Source organism: Mustela putorius, unplaced genomic scaffold (assembly GCF_011764305.1).
Source record: "Mustela putorius furo isolate JIRA1106 unplaced genomic scaffold, ASM1176430v1.1 tig00003866_pilon_pilon_pilon, whole genome shotgun sequence".
Taxonomy (NCBI): Eukaryota; Metazoa; Chordata; class Mammalia; order Carnivora; family Mustelidae; genus Mustela; species Mustela putorius.
In genome coordinates this window covers 1,829,240-1,849,579 of record NW_025422018.1, presented here as the reverse complement: position 1 = coordinate 1,849,579, position 20,340 = coordinate 1,829,240, and the positions used below count along the sequence as shown (strand labels likewise).

The window sequence follows — 20,340 nt, the reverse complement described above, 5'->3', positions numbered from 1 at the left end:
AAACTGTAATAGAGTAGTTAACCAACCACGTGGGTTAGCCAAGTTTAGCTTTAGTTCCTAGGGTTATCCTTCCATTTTCTCATACAAATCCATTCGATTTCTGCTCCTTTAATTAGGCAGGGATTGTTTATCCAGTCATGTTTACAGTCTGCCTTTGCTCATAGCACCCCAGTAGCTTAATTTAACATGTTGCTCTTTCTTCTGTATTTTATTCAAATTGTTTTATCTGGAACGGAGGTTTTCAAGACTAACCAAAGGGGACAGGGATATGCTGTTTTAACTAGTGCTTGGGCTTACGGATTCTAATGTGCAAGGCTGAGAACCAAGGACCTGTTGTAGAACAGTGCTTCACAACCTTTTTAAGACCCCTTTTCACTCTTAAAAAACTAGGGTCACAAGGAAGCTGTTTCTGTTTTAAAAGTATTGATACTGTTGAGAAACTGAAACGGAAACTTTTTAAAATATCAGTTTACTTGAAATAACCCATAATATAAATAGCATTTTAAAAAGTAACCATCTTTCAAAACAAAAAAATGAGAATAGCCTTTTTGTGTGTGTGTTTTTGAAAATCTATTTAATATCTAACTTAATAGAAGACAGCTGGATTTACATGACTGCTTTTGTCCCCACTCTACTGCAATACCACACATCATGTAGCTGCTGGAAAACTCTACTGTGCCGTGAAAGAATGAGAGTGAAATAGGCAATTAGTATCTCAGTATTATTAAGAAAAGTTTTTATCCCATGGTGTTTCAGAAGAGGTCTTGGTGACATCTGTACTTGATATCTATACCCATACCAGTTTGAGAACTAATCTGGAAGCTTATCAGATTCAGGTCTGATTCTGGGCAAACAAAACAAACAGAACAAACCACAGTAGATGTGATGTACATCTAGCCTGCATCTAATGTCTTGCTCTATTTTCAACTTGCTTTTTTTCAGTTTGTACATCCTGGAGATCCTTCAGTGGTAGCATATAATATATTCCTGATTTCATTTATATCTTGCTTGATGGTTTCTAATAGAGATTCTATTTTATCCTCTCTTACTCTTTAGGATCTGCACTCTTGAAACACATCTACAAACTGTATGTTGAGTTATTTTTTGGAACTTAGGGTTCTAGTTTTTTCTTTATTAATCTTAAGTGTGTTTTTACACTTTTTTTTTTAAGAGGTTTTATTTATTTGAAAGAGCGATCACAAGTAGGCAGAAGAGAGAGGCAGAGGGGAAGGAGGAAGCAGGCTCCCTGCTGAGCAGAGAGCCGGACTTGGGGCTCCATCCCAGGACCCCGAGATCATGACCCAAGCCGAAGGCAGAGGCTTAACCCACCAAGTGGCCCAGGTGCCCCCATTTTTACACTTTTGATACAACTTGTCACAAGTACAAAACCACACATTAAGGCCAGGATTCCAGAGTGGGAAATTCTGTTTATATTTTGATTACCTCATATAAAACGAGTTAGCAAGTCCTACATGTTTAGTGCTATCTTCCTGTCCATAGCAGCTTATTTGACTCTTAGCGGGGTTTTCAGCCAAATCTCTCTCCATTTTACATGCTGCTGACAGGTTAATCTTTCTGAAGCAATTGCATTAATCATTATTCCTAGGCTTAAAAGATTTAAAGTCTTTTCATTGTACGGACTTCAAAATCCTTTGTGAAATACATTGCAAATTCAAAAAGTGATGTTTTCTTCTGCAAGAAATATGAATAATGAAAGGTTTCAGTCTCCTCTAAGGGAATTTGAAGTATTAACAAACATACAGGGAGAAATTTAAGGGGGCAGAAGGAATACTTGAGTCACACTCCAGGCAAGACTCTTTTTAAGGGGCCAAGAGAGGTCAAAGGAACATCTCTGGTCACAGGGATCATATGCATCTCAGACAGAACAAGCAAGTGTTCTGTTGCTCTCCAGGGAGATGTTTTTGACTCTTATCATTGACAGTGTTTATAGCATATTGCTTTATGATATTCTCAAGCTTATTTCTGACATCTATTCTTCCATAGAAGACAGCAAATGTGAAAAAAGTGAAAGTACTTAAAAATGTAGATTTTCTTTTTTAGGCTTAAAAGCTATGGACCAGCTCTTTTTGATACATGGAGCTAAAATTATTTAACTAGCTGTATTTGCATTTTATTTACTGATTTAGGAAACAAAAATAAATTCTGGTGATTTATATGTTGATATTAAAATAGAGAGTCTCAGAACCTTTGAGTTGTTCATTCTGGTTTCCTTAGAAATCAGCATGGTTAGTTTTCTCTCTCTGTTCAGGTCTAGGGTCATCTTAGCAACTTGCTCCCTGGCCACCCTATTTCTCACACTTCATATCCTATTTTCTTCCTTCACTTTTTTTCTTTAGCTTTTATCAATATATTTTACTTTTTTGTCTTATTTGTGGCCTGCCTTTCCCATGGGAACATCAGGTCCACGAAGGCCAGAATTTTTAGCTGTTTTGTTCACTGCTTTATCCGTGCATCCAGAACAGAGCTTGGCACAGAGTAGAAAGTCAATTATTTGTTGGATGAATGCATGAAAAGACAACACAACTGCAAGTAAACCTCCAAACCATCTTTATTAAAGACTATCAATATAAAAATAGCTTCAATTATATAGAATATAGAAATACAACTCTATAAAATTAAATTATTTTCACATAGTTTAGTGTATAAAGTTTTAGTAACATTTAATAATGTATTTTAAAATATCCAAAGTATACATCCTTTCTCAAAAGTGTTTAGTGTTGAATATTTTTCTCAGCTTCTTTCCAACATTTTGTACAGTAGCAAGTATGATTTAGCTGATACCTTGGTTTTTAACCAATGGATATATAATAATAATAAATGGTAGTAGTAGGTGGTAGTAGGAGTAAATAACACTTTCATAGCACATGATATGTGCACAATTTAGAGGGAACTTATACAGAAAACAAATAATTATTCACAATATTATTGTGAAGAATGTTCAAAGCAGACAAACCTAGTAAATTGGTTTTATGACTTTTCTCATTTGTGTCAGAAATATAAAAATCAGGCACTGCAAATTTACTATCTTGCCAGTATGCATCACCATCAACAGTTCCTTGGCACAAATAAGAAACTCTCCCTTGCTAAGTACAGTTCTCTAACCTGACAAAAAAACAAACAAACAAACAAACAAACAAACTAAAGAACACTAAAGAAAGGAGAGGGAGGGGGGAAGGGTGGAAGGTGCAGAATCTAAAATGTAATTTTGGGGGGGGCGGCTAAAAGATGTATGATGGTGATAAAACAGTATTTGGTATTTCAAAAAATGATAGTTCTATAATCTTTTGCATTTATAGTCTGGTAAAAGGGAACATTTACAGAATGCTAATAAAATTCAACTTAATATTTCTATATAAGCTAAAGCACACCTCTGGGGTATTTACACTGTCATGTTGTCCCCTTTTATTTAATAAAGTGGCAGATAGGCACTCATTGGCTAAAAATTAAATTGATCTTTCAGAGGTGAATCTGAACATATTTGGAAAAATGGGCAGCTAGGTTTAACTACAATGCTTACTTCAATATCCATTTAGAGATAACCACAATGTTTGGTTTTATTTCTTAAAAATTCAATGTCTCAAAAAAATGCAACATCTCTGCAACATGGACATTAAAGTATGTATCTACGGTATAGCAAATGATTTTCTATTATTAAGACAAGTAGTCTATTTTGTCTTTTTATTTTTGTTATTGAGTGGTGGTCTCAAGATGTTTTGACACCAGGAAAGTGGTTCAAAAGACCAAAATTTCATTAACTGAAACAAAAAAAGTCCCTTGTAATAAAAACCCCAGTTTTCATTCAGTCTGTTTGAAAATCTGAGGTAACTAAAAGTTACATTTATTAATAAATCTTCATACTGAAAATAGCTAATGGTGTTTCGGGGGACATGTTAAGAAATTTAAGACATTTAATAAATACTTTTAAACAAAGTGCCTTATTGCCCATATATGTAGCAAGCAGAGCTAAGGCAGTGTTGAGAGTCTATCTACCATTCTGACCAATATTGTGATCTTAAACTGAGGATATTTCAAGCTGTTTTGTACATTTCAAGAACCGAAGTTTGTTTCTCTGATTTAAATGCTAGAGTTAAGGCCCACAAATCACTAACAGGACAAATACAGTGGTTTGCATTTTAAATACCTGGGTGAAAATCTCTTAAGATGATTATACAGAGGTAACAGTGTTTCTTCGAAGACCAAATGCTTCAAAGGGTGCAATCACTGCGTTTTACAGTTAGTTCTAACCCCGAGGGCTCATGTTCCAGGTGTCTGAGGAGGCAGTAGAGACTAACTTTAGATGTGTTGGCATAATTCCCCTTCTAAAGCTTAAGTCCTGAAAAAGAAAAAAACCCAGTATTGTAGTCTTGGGGGCATCTGAGACTTCAGGACGATCCACGAGGTAAATGTTAATTTAAAATACAGGGGTGCCTGGATGGCTCAGTGGGTTAAGCCTCTGCCCTCGGCTCGGGTCATGATCTCAGCGTCCTGGGATCCAGGCCCGAATTGGGCTCTCTGCTCAGCGGGGAGCCTGCTTCCCCCTCTATCTCTGCCTGCTGCTCTGCCTACTTGTGACCTCTCTCTCTGTGTCAAATAAGTAAATAAAATTTTAAAAAATACAGTATTTGTTATGTTTTTCCTTCTTTCTCAATCCACCAAATTCTCATAGCCAAAGAAAATTCTTATCCTATTAGTTTTGATTCTCTACTAAGGGTCAAGTAAACTATTGTTCATTAACCTAATTTCCTTTGGGAAAACCCACTACATAACAAACCATATTTATAAGGCAAAAATTAGTATTTAACAGAAGTCACCATAGGATTTCTTTCACCCAACTTTTTCAGTGTTTTTAACATGATCAGGTTTTTAAAAAAGATTTACATATAGCTGTCCTGAAATTCAAGAACTATATAAAATGTGTGTGCATACCTGAATATATCTCAATAAAAAGAAAAAATAATAAAATTTTATGTACAAATAGTTTGAAAACTATATCCTAGCCAAAATAGAGCTGACCTGAAAGAGTACACAAAATCAAATAAATAGAAAAATAAGTTTAATTTTCAGTCCTCAGTTCTTTTACCCCATGGTGAGGTATCTATTAAAACAGTTGAACTAAAGCAAAGTATTTGATGTAATAAGGAATCAGTACTTGGACATGACAAATTTAGGTACTGAGCAGTAGAGCAAGAAGAAAAAAAAACTGCACATTTTACTTAAGAGGGACTTCAGAGTTCTCAATACAGTCATCTCATTTGTAATGAAAATTCTGAACTCAGAGAGGTACAAAAACTTGCTCACGGTCCCAGCACTAATTAGTTAGAGGACGTGGTCACATCCTCCCGATTTTGTGATTCTTATACCAGATATCATTATTAGTCTTGGAAATAATATGCAACTTATGAATTGCATATTCTTTCAAGATAAATATGTCCTCTATTAATTTTATATAAAACACTTCACATTATTTCAAACTGGTCAATAAATTAACATTATATACCAAAATGGAAATAACAATCTCTTCAAGTCTCACAATATGACATAAGATTAGTGCATCAAATCCAAGAGCATATCATCTCAATATTTAACAATATTATCTTCAAAACTGAACAGTTAAGAGAGGCTAACTCATATCTTCTTGTATATGTGTGTCAGCAATTCTAACACCGTTCAATGTTCCGTGCACAGTTGCCATGCATCAAGAAAACACAGCTACAAGGTTAATCCAAAGAACAATTTAAAAGCCATTTCTATGGCAATTTCTGTGACTGAATCATGAAAACAGACATAAAGTTCTTGAAGTTTGGGATGAAGAAAGAGTCTCCTGTAGAGGAAAAGAACACGCTCATTTCAGAAATTCAAAAAACAAATATCAAAGGGGAAAAACTCCAACCTTTCAATTTATTTTATTTTATTTTACTTTCTGACAGAATTCATAGTGAAATAAAAGCCACTAATCTAAATCTATAGTAAGGGGAAATACAGTTAGATTTATTTTTAAATAAATAATGCCTTAGGTCAATTGTTTTTATTTTTCCAGAGTAAAATAGCCTATTTTATCAATATACATATTACCATATACCTTAGTTTTAAAATATTAAATTTAGTCATTATTATTAAAATAAAGCCAAATGTGTTACCATCATTAAGTACAATAGCTATTAAACATGGTCATTTACTTTCTAAATGTTAATTATTATTAAAACATTATATGAGGGCCCAGTCAGTTAAGTGTCTGCCTTTGGCTCACAGGCCACACTCCCAGGGTCCTGGGATCGAGTCCTTCACTGAGCTCCCTGCTGAGCCGGGCGCCTGCTTCTCCCACTCCTCCTCGCTTTGTGCTCTCTGTCACTACCTCTCTCTCAAACAAATAAATAAAATCTTAAAACAAAACAACAACAACAAAACATTTTGTGATTGTTCTTTTTGTAGATAATATAACTGGAAATACCACTAAGACTTTATTTAATTTTTTTAAAGAGTTAAAATTTTTATATATTTAGTCAGTAATAGTATAGATAAATCAGACAGTTTAAATCAGGTATATTTTGTCTGACTTCCTTAAATTCCTGTATTCTATATAGATCTGCATTATAATTCAATACCTCTTGATTCTTCCTAGTCCAATTGTGAATGTAGTTAAGGCTCTGCTATACACCTGTATGTATGCCAAACTGTTTTTATCTCTATTTTCTCTCTGTCCACACCAGGGACACTTTGCTGCTCCCAGCTCAATCTTCCAATAGCACAGCTCTGATCACACTACACAGACTTGAACTTATGCTGATGTTCCTTCCAAGCTTGGTTGGGTACACATCACAATCACAAAGAGCTTACCACTACCTTAGATTCTGTTGGCAGGTCTGGGGTGGGCCAAAGGCATCTCTTGATTTTAATAAGTGACTCTGATGATTCTAAATCTCATGGACCAACACACAGGATTACTGCTTTGGATAATGTTTGTTATATAGTTCAGTACTGCATGGTAGGTATCTAGTAACACTGGTCTCACCTAACTCTCTGTCCTTTCCTCCACCAATTCTTTAACCCAATTCAAAGAACCTTCAGTGCCTCAACATCTCCCTCAAAATTAAATTCCTTAGTAAGGAATTGAAGGCTCTCTACAGTGGCCCTAACTTAGCTTTCCTACCTGATCTTCCATTTTATCTTTGCCTCTGGTCACTCCCCTACCATCCTGGCAAATCAGTCTACTTAACTGCCCTGCCTTATGATTTCCCTTGTTTCAGTCTTTGTTCATCCCCTCCTTTTCCTAGAATGTTCTATCCAAATCTAATTCATTTTCAAACCAGATCAAATGGAATCTATAAGCCTTCCTACATAATTCCAATGTAGATTTTTATCCCTTCCTCAGAACTCCCATAGCATTTGGTTGTATCAACTCATTTATTCAATCTATCTAAAAAAACTCTATCCAGAAATACATACATGTCTGAGCATATTTCATATTTTTTCTGGTGGGTATAAGACCATGAATGCAATCACTATGACTTTATGTTTGCCTTATGTATGCCTCCCACCACCATATTTTGCCAAGCACAACTCCATTTATTAAATTGTGATGTATTTATCAAGTGACTATGTGCCAGGTGCTGTTGCAGTTACCAGTGGTGGACAAGACAGATCCAATTCCTGACCTCATAAAGCCTAACTTCCTAGTGAAGGGGAGAAAGACCATAAACAAACAAGAAAATAATAATAGTAGCCACTTTAATGCAGGAAAGAGATCCTGGATTCTCTTTTTGAGGCTAGCACTGATCTGAATATCAAGGAACCAGACACCCAAAGTTAAGAAGCTGAACATTTCACACAGGGACTGTAGGAATAAGATTCAACGGATGCCAGTGTGGCTGTGCACAGTGGATGGAGACGGAAATGACAAAAGGCGGAAAAGAGGTGGGCAAGGGCTACGGTCAGGCAGCCTCTTGTAGTTGGTGGACTGGGGTGGGGGGAAGGAGAGGAAGAGGTAAAGCAAGGAGACAGGGAAGAAAAGAGGGAAGGAGGGACGGAAGGAAAGCAATAGCATTAAAATTGTGGAGTCATTATCTTTTAGTGTATTACTACGATAATTTTATAAGGTTACTGGATCAGCCTTTTATTTTAATAGAAAAAAGCCTTGGCAGTCCGAGAAAGACAAATACCACACAACTTTACTCACATGTAGACATTAAGAAGCAAAACAAAGAAAAAGACAAACCCAAAGCCAGGTTCTTAAATACAGAGAACAAACTGGTGGTTACTAGAGGGAAGGTGGGTGGTGGGAATAGGTGAAATATGTGGTGGGGTTAAGGAATGCACTTAAGGAGTAATCTATAGAATTGCAGAATCATTATATTGTACAGCTGAGGCTGTACAATATAATAATAGAACACCGTATGTGAATTATTCTTGAATCTAAAAATAAATTTTAAAAATGAAAAAGTAAGAAGAGAAAGACTTGAGAGGAATTTAAAGGAGATACTTAGTAAATAAAATAAAAATTCTAAAATGTATTAAAATATTATAGTTGTTAGAGGGGCACCTGGCTGGCTCAGTTAGAAGAGCATGAAACTTGATCTTGGAGTCATTCATGAGTTCCACACTGTGTGTAGAGATTACATACATACACACATACATACATACTTGCCTAAAAATATATATTACAGTTAGATTAATAATTCCATGCCTACATTTTAAAATGCTTTTCTCTTTTACCATTTTTCTTTCAATTTTTTAACATTTTACTTCCCTTTCAAATCCTTTTCTTCCCCCACTTACCCTACTACCCAGTAGGCCATAACTGGTGGTGCTTTTCTCTGATCCGTCCACTTTTCAGGTGAGCACTCAAACAACACACCATGTTCTTTCACAGGGTTAAGAGAAGATACAGAATTTGTAGAACCTGAATGATCTCCACGATTTAGTGCCTTCTTTTTCTGTAAATTAATATGTATTATTAATATTAACTGGTATTACTAATGTTACTTTAAAATGTTTTCCCATACAGATTTGAATTGGCAACTTAAGTGCCTGGAATGACATTGTTCTGGTCTGTGGGAAAATTTCTATTCTTCCTCATACTTAGTTTAAATACCGTTTCCTAAAAGAGATTTCATGGATACAGTGTCCTTAAAGTCTCCCAGAAAACATTTGTTTGTAGCCCTGTATTATTAGTATTTGCATTAATTACACTAGTAGTTTGTAGGTCTGTCTTCCCCAGTAGATTATATGCTTTTTCCAGGCCAGAGACCAAATGGTGTTCATCTTTGTGTGTTTTGAAGCAGCAGAGGCTAGTACATAAGGAGATGCTTAATAAATAGATTAACAGTGAGTAGGTTACTAAATTCATAGATGATTCTGTAATAAAATGAAAACACTTATACTTAAAACAGTATGTCTCTTCCTTTCATGCATCCCCTTTAAGTTACCCATTGATTAAATTATTAGCAAAACAATGAGTCATTTGGATTAAAAAGACTTTTTATAAGGCTAAAACTTAGTGGAGTGACTCTGGATTCTTTTCTTTCTCTCAAAACCCTTATCTAATCCGACAACAAATCATTTTTGCTCACCCTCCAGAATCTAGAAACCACTATCATTCTTTGCTTTGAGAAGTTCCATAGCCTCCTGACTGGTCTCTGCTTCCACCCTCTACCCTACAGAGCTTGTTCCTCATACAGTAGTAGCCTGAGTGATCCTTACCAAAATGTAGGATCCTGTCCTTCCTCTACCCAGAACTGTCCCAAGAGCTTCCCATCTCCTTCAGAACAAACCCCAAAGCTCTTCAATCTATCAGGCCATGCGCGATCTGGCCCTGCTAACCTTTGCCATGTCAACTCCTAGCACTCTCCTCCCCTCCAGCTCCAGCATTCTCAGTCACTCCTACTTCTGCAGCTTTGCACTCTGTTTTCCCTGTCTGGAAGCCCTGCCTTCAGCCAGCTACTTAACGTGCTTCCTTCTTCACTTCATCAGGTCCTTGTTCAAATATTATCCTATCTTACTATTCCTCTTGAAACTTACCTACCTGACATATTGTAACTACTTGCTAGTTCATAATTCTTCCCCTTCAGAATATAGACTTTGATAAAGTAGGCAGTTAGTCAGATGTGGGCTGGAGGAAAAGGTGGTGATAAACAGGGGACACTTTAGAAGCCTGAGGACAGGGACACCTGGGTGGCTCAGTCGGTTAAGCGTCTGCCTTTGGCTCAGGTCATGATTCCAGGGTTCTGGGATAAAGTCCTACACTGGGCTCCTTGCTCAGTAGGGAGTCTGCTTCTCTTTCCCTTTCTGCCTCTCCCCCTGCTTGTGCGCTCTCTCTCTGACAAATAAATAAAATCTTTAATTTAAAAAAAAAAAAGGAACCTGAGGACACAACATCCTGACTTTTCGGCTTTTAACATCCTGGCCTAAATTAAGGCTTCCAATAGCCCTGGGTTGACAGACCAAGAGTCATGTGTGGAGAACCACTGCCCCAGGGTAATAAATAGCTTCATTATGGTATATTTAGATTGTTCTTTCAATGCCTCTCCATGGAAGAAGATGACCATGATCTTAAGAGCCTGCTTAAGATTCTCTCTCTCCCTCTCCTGGTACCCCATCCCCAGTTTGTGTGCTCTCTCTCAAGAAAGAAAGAAAGAAAATTTTAAAAAATCTTTATTAGTTGACCATGATAGTTCTGGCAAGAACCCTGCAGGGCCAGTAGTTGGGAGTAGGACCTATGCCCAACCACAGGAGTCCCTTAGATGACTGGAAACCACTTCAGTGGAAGACTGCCCTAGCTACGACCCATAAACTATGGAAACATAAAAAGAAAAGATACTCCTAACCCTGGTCCAGTTGCCATCTCTGGGCCTGCCTGCTCTCTCACCTTGAGAGTGTACTGTCCTCAATAAACTGCTTTATGTCTGCTATCTTCCTTCTGGCCATTTTTATTCAAGCATGGATCCTCACGTAAATCTTTCATGGGGGAATCCAAGAACCCAGACCTCCATTCACACACTGGTAATAGCTTCATGAGGAAAGGGACTTTGTTCACTGCTATATCCCCAGCATCAGAGTAGTGTCGGGTGCATAGTGGATACCTCAATAGTTCAGTATTATGGGAAAGACTAATTTGCATTACTATTACTGAATAATTACACTACTCTTACTGAATTATTAATGAAAGATTCCTTTAGAGACTCTATCAGTTATATTAAAAGGAAAGGAGGAGCATAAGACCACAAAGCACATAGATATGGTTGGATATAACATTTTGCTGAATACCAATTTCTGAGAGAAATCCTGTAAGGGGCACCTGGGTGGCTCAGTTGGTTAAGCATCTGACTCTTGATTTCAATTCAGGTCATGATCTCAGTGTCGTGAGACTGAGCTCTGTTTTGTGGGCACAGTGCAGAGCCTGCTTAAGATTCTCTCTCTCCCTCTCCTGGTACTCCACCCCCAGTTTGTGTGCTCTCTCTCAAGAAAGAAAGAAAGAAAATTTTTAAAAATCCTACAAAGCACAGAATTTTATTGCTGAATGAATTCTTTTTTTTTTTTTTAAAAGATTTTATTTATTTATCAGAGAGAGAGAGGGGAGAGAGCGAGCACAGGCAGACAGAATGGCAGGCAGAGGCAGAGGGAGAAGCAGGCTCCCTGCTGAGCAAGGAGCCCGATGTGGGACTCGATCCCAGGACGCTGGGATCATGACCTGAGCCGAAGGCAGCTGCTTAACCAACTGAGCCACCCAGGCGTCCCTGCTGAATGAATTCTAATAAGACATAATTCAGGCCACTTACTTTATAGCTGAGGAAATAGGAAGAATCCAGGCTCAGTATAAAATTCCTCATTCCCAGCCCAATATTCTTCTACGTTTAAACCCAAGTTCTTCACAATTTTAACATTTTTTTTTCTTTTGAGAGAGAGAGAGAGAGAGACAGAGTGAGAGCAAAAGGAGGGGGAGCAGCAGAGGGAGAGAGAGAAGCAGACTTCCTGCTGGGCAGGGAGCCCAATGTGGGGCTCGATCCCAGGACCCCGAGGTCATGACCTCAGCTGAAGGCAGATGCTTAACTGAGCCAGCCACCCAAGTCCCCCCAATTTTAGCATTCTTCTTTTTTAATTTTTTTTTTCAATTTTAGCATTCCTAATACACATATTGCTATATACGTTTCAATCATCTTCAGAAGGGTGTTTTGTTTTTTGGTTTTGGCTCTGCGATGTTTGACCACTGACCAATAAACTTCTGTATGTTTATCCCTTTCAAGAAATCAACACATACTTTTCCTTGCCATTAAGATAATCTAGTTGATTTTTTAATTACATATAACATTATTACTTATGCAGAGGTAAAATATTAAATGAAACTTCATCCTGGATTAAAAAGCAAGCAAGAAATAAATCAAGTGGCTAAAAGATTTGCAACAGTATTGTGTCTATCGCTGTACCTTACCCTATTATGTTACAAAACACCTTATACTACTGACAGAATACTTAAAGAATTATCAGACTTAACAACTGGTAGATACTACTGTCCGAGCCATGGCTGACTCGCAGATAATAAATATAGAGGCCAATTTAAATTATAAACTACCACATTCTACTTTGCCATAGAAAAAAACACAGGTCCACCATTTTTTGGAATAGTATTCCAGGGCATTAAAATCAGTTATTATGAAACAAAGCTTTTAAGTTAAATATTGTGAGTATAATCCTTTTGGCCCTCAAGTTAGATTGTATTCTCTAATTAGACTGGGTGACTGCTAAAAAAAATTAAAATAAAAACTGTCATTGTTGGACATACTGATTAAAGAGCTTTTAGAGAGAATATTTAGAGATCTGTAAACAAAATTGACAAAACTATATTTATACCTCTTCTACCAATGTCTTTTGGAAAATTGCACGAATGGAGAGACAACACTGATGGAAATTCTTTATTAGTTGAGGGTGGATAGAACCACTTAGCTGTGCCACCTCTTCATGGGTCGGAGTAATAAAGATCCCTTGCACAGTTTCTAAGGCAACATAGTGGAAAAGTGTGTTCTCAGGACCAGATGTTAATCTTGAAAAGAAGAAAAAAATAAGAAAAAAGAGAGAAGATATTTAAACAAACTTAAAAAATATTGCTTCATTTTGAACGTTGTAGACTCCAAACTGTTATCTACAGTATAATATTGGCAATGTAATCAGGGCAGGAAAACTAGGCCAAACATCTAAGTCCCATTTTCTTCTTAACTAGAATACAGGCTAGGGCTATTATCAATTCCTTAATGGAGGCAAATATCACATGGGAGGCGAGGATAAATACACAATTGCAAACAATTGTTCCTTTGCTAAACAACCCAAATTGGCTAAACCCCTCTTTCTCCATAGTTGGTAATAAATTATCAGCTCCTTTCTGGTTCAGATACCTACAAGTCATAAATAAGGTATCGGTCTAGAGTTGACCACGTATAAGAACACCTTCCAACAAAATAAACATATTTAAATTAGTAGCCTAACAGTCCAACTGATGATCCTGAAGAAAAATAAAATTATTATTACCAACTGCAAAGTGGGTTAATATTCTGGAACACTATGGCATTTACTTGTATTATACTACTCCTCATTAGAGTCTTCCTTCCCTTCCATGTTCTCTTACTATTTTCATCTCTCTATTCTTCTTTTCCATCTTTAGGTCTCAGACCTGCCAGCAGAATCTACATATACTGCTTATTTCTACCAGTGGTAAGAAGAGCTAAAGAAAAACAATAACAGCAACAACAACATCATAATAGCTATCATATATTCAGTGCCCTCTCTGTGCCAGGGAAGTGCTACAACATACCTTAGTCTTAATGTTCATAATGACCCTTTGAGATGTTCAATAGTATTACTACCTTCATTTTTCTTTAAAAGATTTTATTTATTTATTTGACAGAGAGAGATCACAAGTAGGCAGAGAGAGGAAGGGAAGCAGGCTCCCTGCCTAGCAGAGAGCCCCATATGGGGCTCGATCCCAGGACCCTGGGATCATGACCTGAGCTGAAGGCAGAGATTTTAACCCACTGAGCCACCCAGGTGCCCCTACTACCCTCATTTTAACTATGAGGGAATCAATCTTCAGGGATCCCAGATTACCTGGCTTGCCTGAGGTCACAAAGCTAAGTGGCTGAGTTTAGTTAACTCTGAAGCTTCCTCCACTAAACCTTGCCTTTTTCCTCTTCATCCATAACTTTTTTTTTTTTTAAGATTTTATTTATTCATTAGAGAGAGAGAGAGAGAGAGAGAGATCACAAGTAAGCAGACAGGCAGGCAGAGAGAGAGGGGGAAGCAGGCTCCCTGCTCAGCAGAGAGCCCAGTGTGGGACTTATCGCAGGAACCTGAGATCATGACCTGAGTGGAAGGCAGAGGTTTAACCTGCTGAGCCACCCACCCAGACGCCCCCTGATTAGCAATCTTTAAGCATATGGACTGCAATTCTGTATTTGCATCTCAAACACTCCAGCTGCCCCCATTCTAATTCTAATATCTATTTGAAAGAAATCCCTCCAGTTTTTATTTTCCTTTTCCCCCAGTCTCAAGCACAGGACAAAGAAAAGGCATATTTCAGCTCTTACCAGCCTAGAGCCTGCCCTGATCACCCATGTTAGTTCTACTTCTATTAAACTGTTAATTAGGCTGCATGATCAGAATAATTTCTCCTTCTTATTATTGACTTATGGCCTTGGTTCTCTTTTAAAACCAGGGACAGACAGAGAAGGAGATCATCTATAAATTTTTCTCATCTATAAATCTGAACTTACTATAATATAAGACATTTCAAAGATTAAGGTCATAGTGTTGAAATTTTTTTTTTTTAAAGATTTTATTTATTTATTTGACAGAGAGAGAGATCACAAATAGGTAGAGAGACAGAGAGAGAGAGAGATGAGGAGAAGCAGGCTCCCTGCTGAGCAGAGAGCCCTATGCGGGACTCGATCCCAGGCCCCTGGGATCATGACCTGAGCCGAAGGCAGAGGCTTAACCCACTGAGCCACCCAGGCGCCCCGTGTTGAAATTTTTTGTATAATTTTTATTTGTACATGTTTGCTTGTCCAGATAAAAGTGTGCAGTTGAGTTTGTTACATACTAATTGATCCTGACAGATCTGCTTGTCATCACCTAATAGCTGCACAAGAAGTGAATATGTAACATTTCATATTTTAATAATTAGACAATTTAAATTGCTGAAAATGCTCCTCTTACTCAGTTCCTTTTTCTTCAGAATTCTCTACTTAATGTAAGTTTGAGGTTTCATCTCTTTTAGAAAGTGAGAGACTCTCAGAGATATGCAGCAAGCAAGTTTATTAGGGAGAAACTTGGGGAATACCACCTGTGGCACAAAGTGTGCAGGAAGCAGGACTGAGCCAAGGAGAAGCCGCAATCAAAACAAAGGTCTCCGCAGATACCTCTTGCAACTCTGAAGCTTGGATGGCCTTTTAGAGTTGTCTTGAATTTAGGCAAAGGGCCAAGTCTTTGTATTCACTTATCTATTAGCCACTGGATGTGGGCTATTCCCAGGGAGATACTATAATCTTGGATGAGTCAATAAACTTCCAAACACAGCAAGGCCAGGGAGGGAAAACTGTGTGTAGTTAACACTCATTACCCCCACCCCCGCCAACCACCAACACTGGGCAGGAGTACCCTGGGCTACGGAGTATCTGGGGAGCAGACCACAGAATCCACTAAGGTCTAAAAATGTAAATACAATAATTTAAAAATATACACACCCAAAAGGGAGGTTACCCATTGAAAGGAGATAAAAGGAGCTTTCACAGTTCGAAACATTACTCTGTTTTTTTAATCTTTTGTAATAGGAGTACATGTTTCCTATACGTGTAATGAAAAACATTAGTGAATTAGCATAGATACTACCTTTAATAATGTAAGATATATCATAATTACATTTTTGAATTAAATCTCTATATGGTATGGATTTGTACTTTCTTACTGTAAAACTTAAAGACACAATGTTTAAGTGAAAAAGAATATTATAAGGAAGTTTCTTACTTCATTGTGTTATATATTTCCAGGTCTTTTTCTGAAAGGTTCTTTTTCAAGTTCCCCAAATGAAATGGATTTGGAAGACTAACCTTCTTTTTAGTGACCTGAAAAATACAGTTAAGTAGATCAGTTTGTATCTAAGAATGGAATCAAACAGCAGAAATAGTGTAAAAACTGATAATCCTTCTAAGAGAACTACTTATTATTTTGCAAAGTTTCCTTTAAATATTTTTGATGCTAACTTGTACCTCTTGCTTTGTACCTTATACATCCTTTGTACTTGTACCTCCTTTGCTAACAGTGACCTCGGGACCATGTCTTAGGACAAGATAGTTCTTCCTGAAAACTTACCAGAGCCATTATCAAGTTTTGTTATGTTTTATATGTATATGTACTTATCTCTTTCTCTAGACTTGTACTTCTCACAGGCATGGGCTGTGTCTTATCCATCTTTGTATCTCCTCTGTTTAGCATGGCCCTTGGCACATAGTAGGTGTTCAATCAAGTTTGTTGAATGGCTCAATCCTAGGGATTAATTCAATCTCTCTTAGGAACTATTCATGGTTCTTTAAATCTATTACCTCCTAAATTATGTTTCCTACCAATTTCACTGACCGGATAATGAATATAGTAAGAATTTATTTCCTAAATACATCTACCTAAGCTCCCAAGAGTTCTGCATTGTTTGGAACTAGAAGATGGAATCTATGGCTATTTATACCATGACACTCAGAATCTCAGATCTTATTTGTGCCCCTTCTCAGATTCCTCCTTTTTTATGCTTTGTTTGGCATTGCCTCCAACAACCCAAATGAGAGTTTCAAAAATGTTCTGAAAGAGAAGCATCATTAGAATAAGCATAACATCCCCCAGTGTGGTTACTTTGATGATCATTTGGATATATTATGGTATTTTTGTGGAGAAAAAAATGGAAAAATGATCAAAATAAACAACCTGAAAACTGAACATTCTCTTTATTTTATAATCACATTTTAAATTCTTGACTATGGAGACCAGACCTTCACAGAGGCAGGTAAAAACAAAACAAAATAAAACAAAAATCTCCTATAAAAATCTGTAGAATAACATATACACACAAATATTTACAAGTATACACTTACATGTATTTTTTACAATTATATACTTATATATAAGTTTCTGATTTTCTTTTTGTTTCTGAATATTTTATTGGTTATTTAGCCAGACCAGCCCTCTAAAATCCCCCACAACTAGGAAAAAGATAATGCAGTAGTTTTCCTATTAAAGTCAAATTTGCTTATAGTAAAATCCCCCACAACTAGGATGTTTTCACTTAACACTGTGAATACGGAAGGAAGATGAACAGGGAAAGCAGGATTAAGCAATTTTCCTACTTGTAAGTAGTGTCAAGCAGCTGTCCTGGATGCTACTATTTTATTACTTGATATTTTTTCCTCTTTTTGGTTCCAAATCACTGGTTTGCCAACAGTAACCCAAACAACCAGTAGTTCAAATGAAGAATGATCCCAACATTAAATTAAAAATTTTCTTGCATTTTTAAAATAAGAACTGGAGGGTGCCTGGGTGGCTCAGTGGGTTAAGCCTCTGCCTTCGGCTCGGGTCATGATCTCAGGGTCCTGGGATTGAGTCCCACATTGGGCTCTCTGCTCAGCAGGGAGCCTGCTTCCCCTTCTCTCTCTCTGCCTGCCTCCCTGCCTACTTGTGATTTCTCTCTCTCCATCAAATAAATAAATAACATCTTAAATAAAATAAAATAAGAACTGGCAAGACAGCTTAGCTCAATGTACACACTTGAATGAACACACACCTTAAGCAAGGCCCCACTTTCCTCCGAACCATCAGAGCCCCGAGATTCTCTTTGCTTCCATATGGCATCTGGTGTAGTATGGGGGCTCAGGCCAATGCCTTCTCCACCTTCACAGCCATTGTCAGATCCTCCACTGCTTCGAGAAGGGCTGGGCTTACGTGCTTTTAAGGAATAGTCACCAAAAAGAATTCTTCTGCATGTTGGAGAGGTTGCTACCTTGGAAGTACCTGGTAGCCTACTGAGGATAGGTGAGGTCGTCAAACTATCTAATTTTTCATGTGATCCAGTAAGGAACCAGTCAGCACAAGACAAACAGGGGCTGGGAGAAGCTGTTAGCTGTTCACTGATGCGACAATCTATTCCTCCCAGTTGGTGAAGGGTTGTTTTGACCTGATCCACATAAATACAGTCGGGTCCAGGATTCCCAATAGCTTTGGATGCACAGCCTCCAGATTCTAATAGCACACATAACATATAGTGCTTCTATAAGAAAAGAATATTAATAGAGCTTTAGCTACATGAAAATGTTTATATGTAGCATGCATGTATACATTTATGAATACTAACAACATATGGCATAATCATATGATTTTTAAAAACTCCTCCCTCCCTTTGTTAGTTATTTTCAGTGCTGCTTGACTGTCCTTGAACACAAATCTTCAATCAGATTGCCTTCTCCTGGTATACCATCAACTACTACTTTTTGGCACATGTCACAAGGTAGCTTTCAAAGAGCCACAATTATTGGAAGTCCTTTTATTTACAATCCCATGTTTATTCTCACTCTATATCCTTTTCATGTCTCTATTTCCCAAGACAAACAAGAGGATAAAACCACTATAGAAATATGAACAAAAGATCTTAAGGACCTGATAAAATCTTATTCTGGGTTTCATTAATTAATTTCTCCACAAGCATTAAAGGGATGCAAAAGAAAAGGAATAAGGGACAAATAACATTTTCTTGAATACTGGTATCTGAAATGCTCATAATTTTAAATTATTATGTTTGTTTGAGTATATATTTAGATAGTAAATGGCCAAAAAAACCCTCAAATGGCCAAAACACACACACACACACAAACACACAGAAACCAAGGTAAACTTACCAAGCCAACTATTAGCAAAAAATATCTCCCTTCAGGTTCCTGAAAGACTTCAGTGTTTGAGTCTGTAGAAGGTTGGAGGTGATGTCGAGGAAACACCTCTCTCCATATAACCAACTGACCAATTCTTTGTTTTGCTGCTAAAGGCAGTAGGCAGTAGTGGCGACAGTATACAGCAATATCAATAAGATCATCTTTAGGCAAATGACTGCATATCAAATAACCCTTGAATTTAACCACAAAGAACAAAAGTCAACTAGTGATATAAAGCAATAATGCCATATTTCTAAGGGTTTCATAGGTACTCCAGTTGGCTTAAAATATTCCAGTTTCAAATGGAATAGATACAGTAAAGATAAATTTTTTTTTTCCTGAAGTCAATTAGAGATCCAAGATTTATGAAAAGTCAAGTCTACAACAGATAGATTTTAGAGCAAACCAGATCACCTGAGTAACATAAGCCCGAGTGTTTGGCAACATTAGAAAAGAACTGAATTCTGAGGATGGAAAGTGGAGAAGAGAAGCAAAAGCAAGAGGTAAGGTGAGGAGAGACCTAGTTTTCACTGTGTACCATTCTGTTTTGTCAGATTCTTTTTTAGAAAGGTTTTAAATTGTGTTTAAAAATCTTGAAATATGAAAATACTTAAATTCATTTGATGCTTAATTTGCTGTATATGGAAGTCAACTAATTGTTAGATTTACTAAAAAGATACAGGGTTATGTTGAAGATAAGAAAAAAGTACACTCACTGCTGCAAAAAGAAATCATTAAAATATTGCTTTTCTCTCTTACACATTTGGTTCCTTGAGTATTGTTTCTCCTTTACACATCCACAAATGCTTTAGATCAGGTTAGATCAGTTTGCTTTAGATCATTTACATCAGAAATATTTATTGTATTTGTAAATATGTAGGTACCAGTGTCTTGGTTTTTGTTGTTGTTGTTGGTTTTTTTTAAAGACCTTAATCTAATAGTAACAAGTTTCAAAGGAAAAGTAAGAAATGTATTTTCATGTTTGAGAAAATTTGTTTTAGATCTGTTCATATAGCAGTTGGACATTTATAAAAATTTCAAGTTTCAACCTACCTTGTAAAATAGAGAAGACCCTAAAATTGTATACAGCCGCCTCATGTCATAGTAATCCTCAGACTGGGGAAGAAAAACCACAGTGGATTTATATTGTTTTTTCATGATAAAAAAGATCTTAGTTAAGCTACAATGGTTAAAATGGCAATTACATTGTTTAGTAACTGAACTTTTCATACTGCCTTTTTTAGAAATGAATATACAAGGGTATTAGAAAGAAAGATAATGTGCATGAATTTGTGGTGGAAAACAATTTTATTTTTTAATCTTTTACGATACTGTTGATTAGAGATATCTAAGAATAGAACATATGGTTAGTTACTAC

At 36.8% G+C, this 20,340-nt stretch overlaps 1 protein-coding gene across 5 annotated transcripts in view; it reads right to left on the bottom strand.

Moving 5' to 3' along the window:
• Positions 1-2,510: 2,510 nt before the first annotated feature.
• INTU (inturned planar cell polarity protein) overlaps positions 2,511-20,340 on the bottom strand; it is an 88,720-nt gene continuing 70,890 nt past the window's right edge. For 4 of the 5 annotated variants that reach the window (XM_004747939.3, XM_004747938.3, XM_004747941.3 and 1 more), the window contains exons 10-16: positions 20,016-20,078; positions 18,933-19,154; positions 17,825-18,307; positions 16,024-16,121; positions 12,862-13,051; positions 8,794-8,951; positions 4,545-5,842 (exon numbers count right to left, since the gene is read on the bottom strand). In XM_004747939.3, coding sequence (XP_004747996.1) covers positions 5,731-5,842; positions 8,794-8,951; positions 12,862-13,051; positions 16,024-16,121; positions 17,825-18,307; positions 18,933-19,154; positions 20,016-20,078 — 1,326 coding nt within the window. In that variant the 3' untranslated portion in view covers positions 4,545-5,730. Of the gene's footprint in view, positions 4,355-4,544; positions 5,843-8,793; positions 8,952-12,861; positions 13,052-16,023; positions 16,122-17,824; positions 18,308-18,932; positions 19,155-20,015; positions 20,079-20,340 lie in introns of those variants that run through there. The other variant, XM_004747942.3, reaches the window with a different exon arrangement.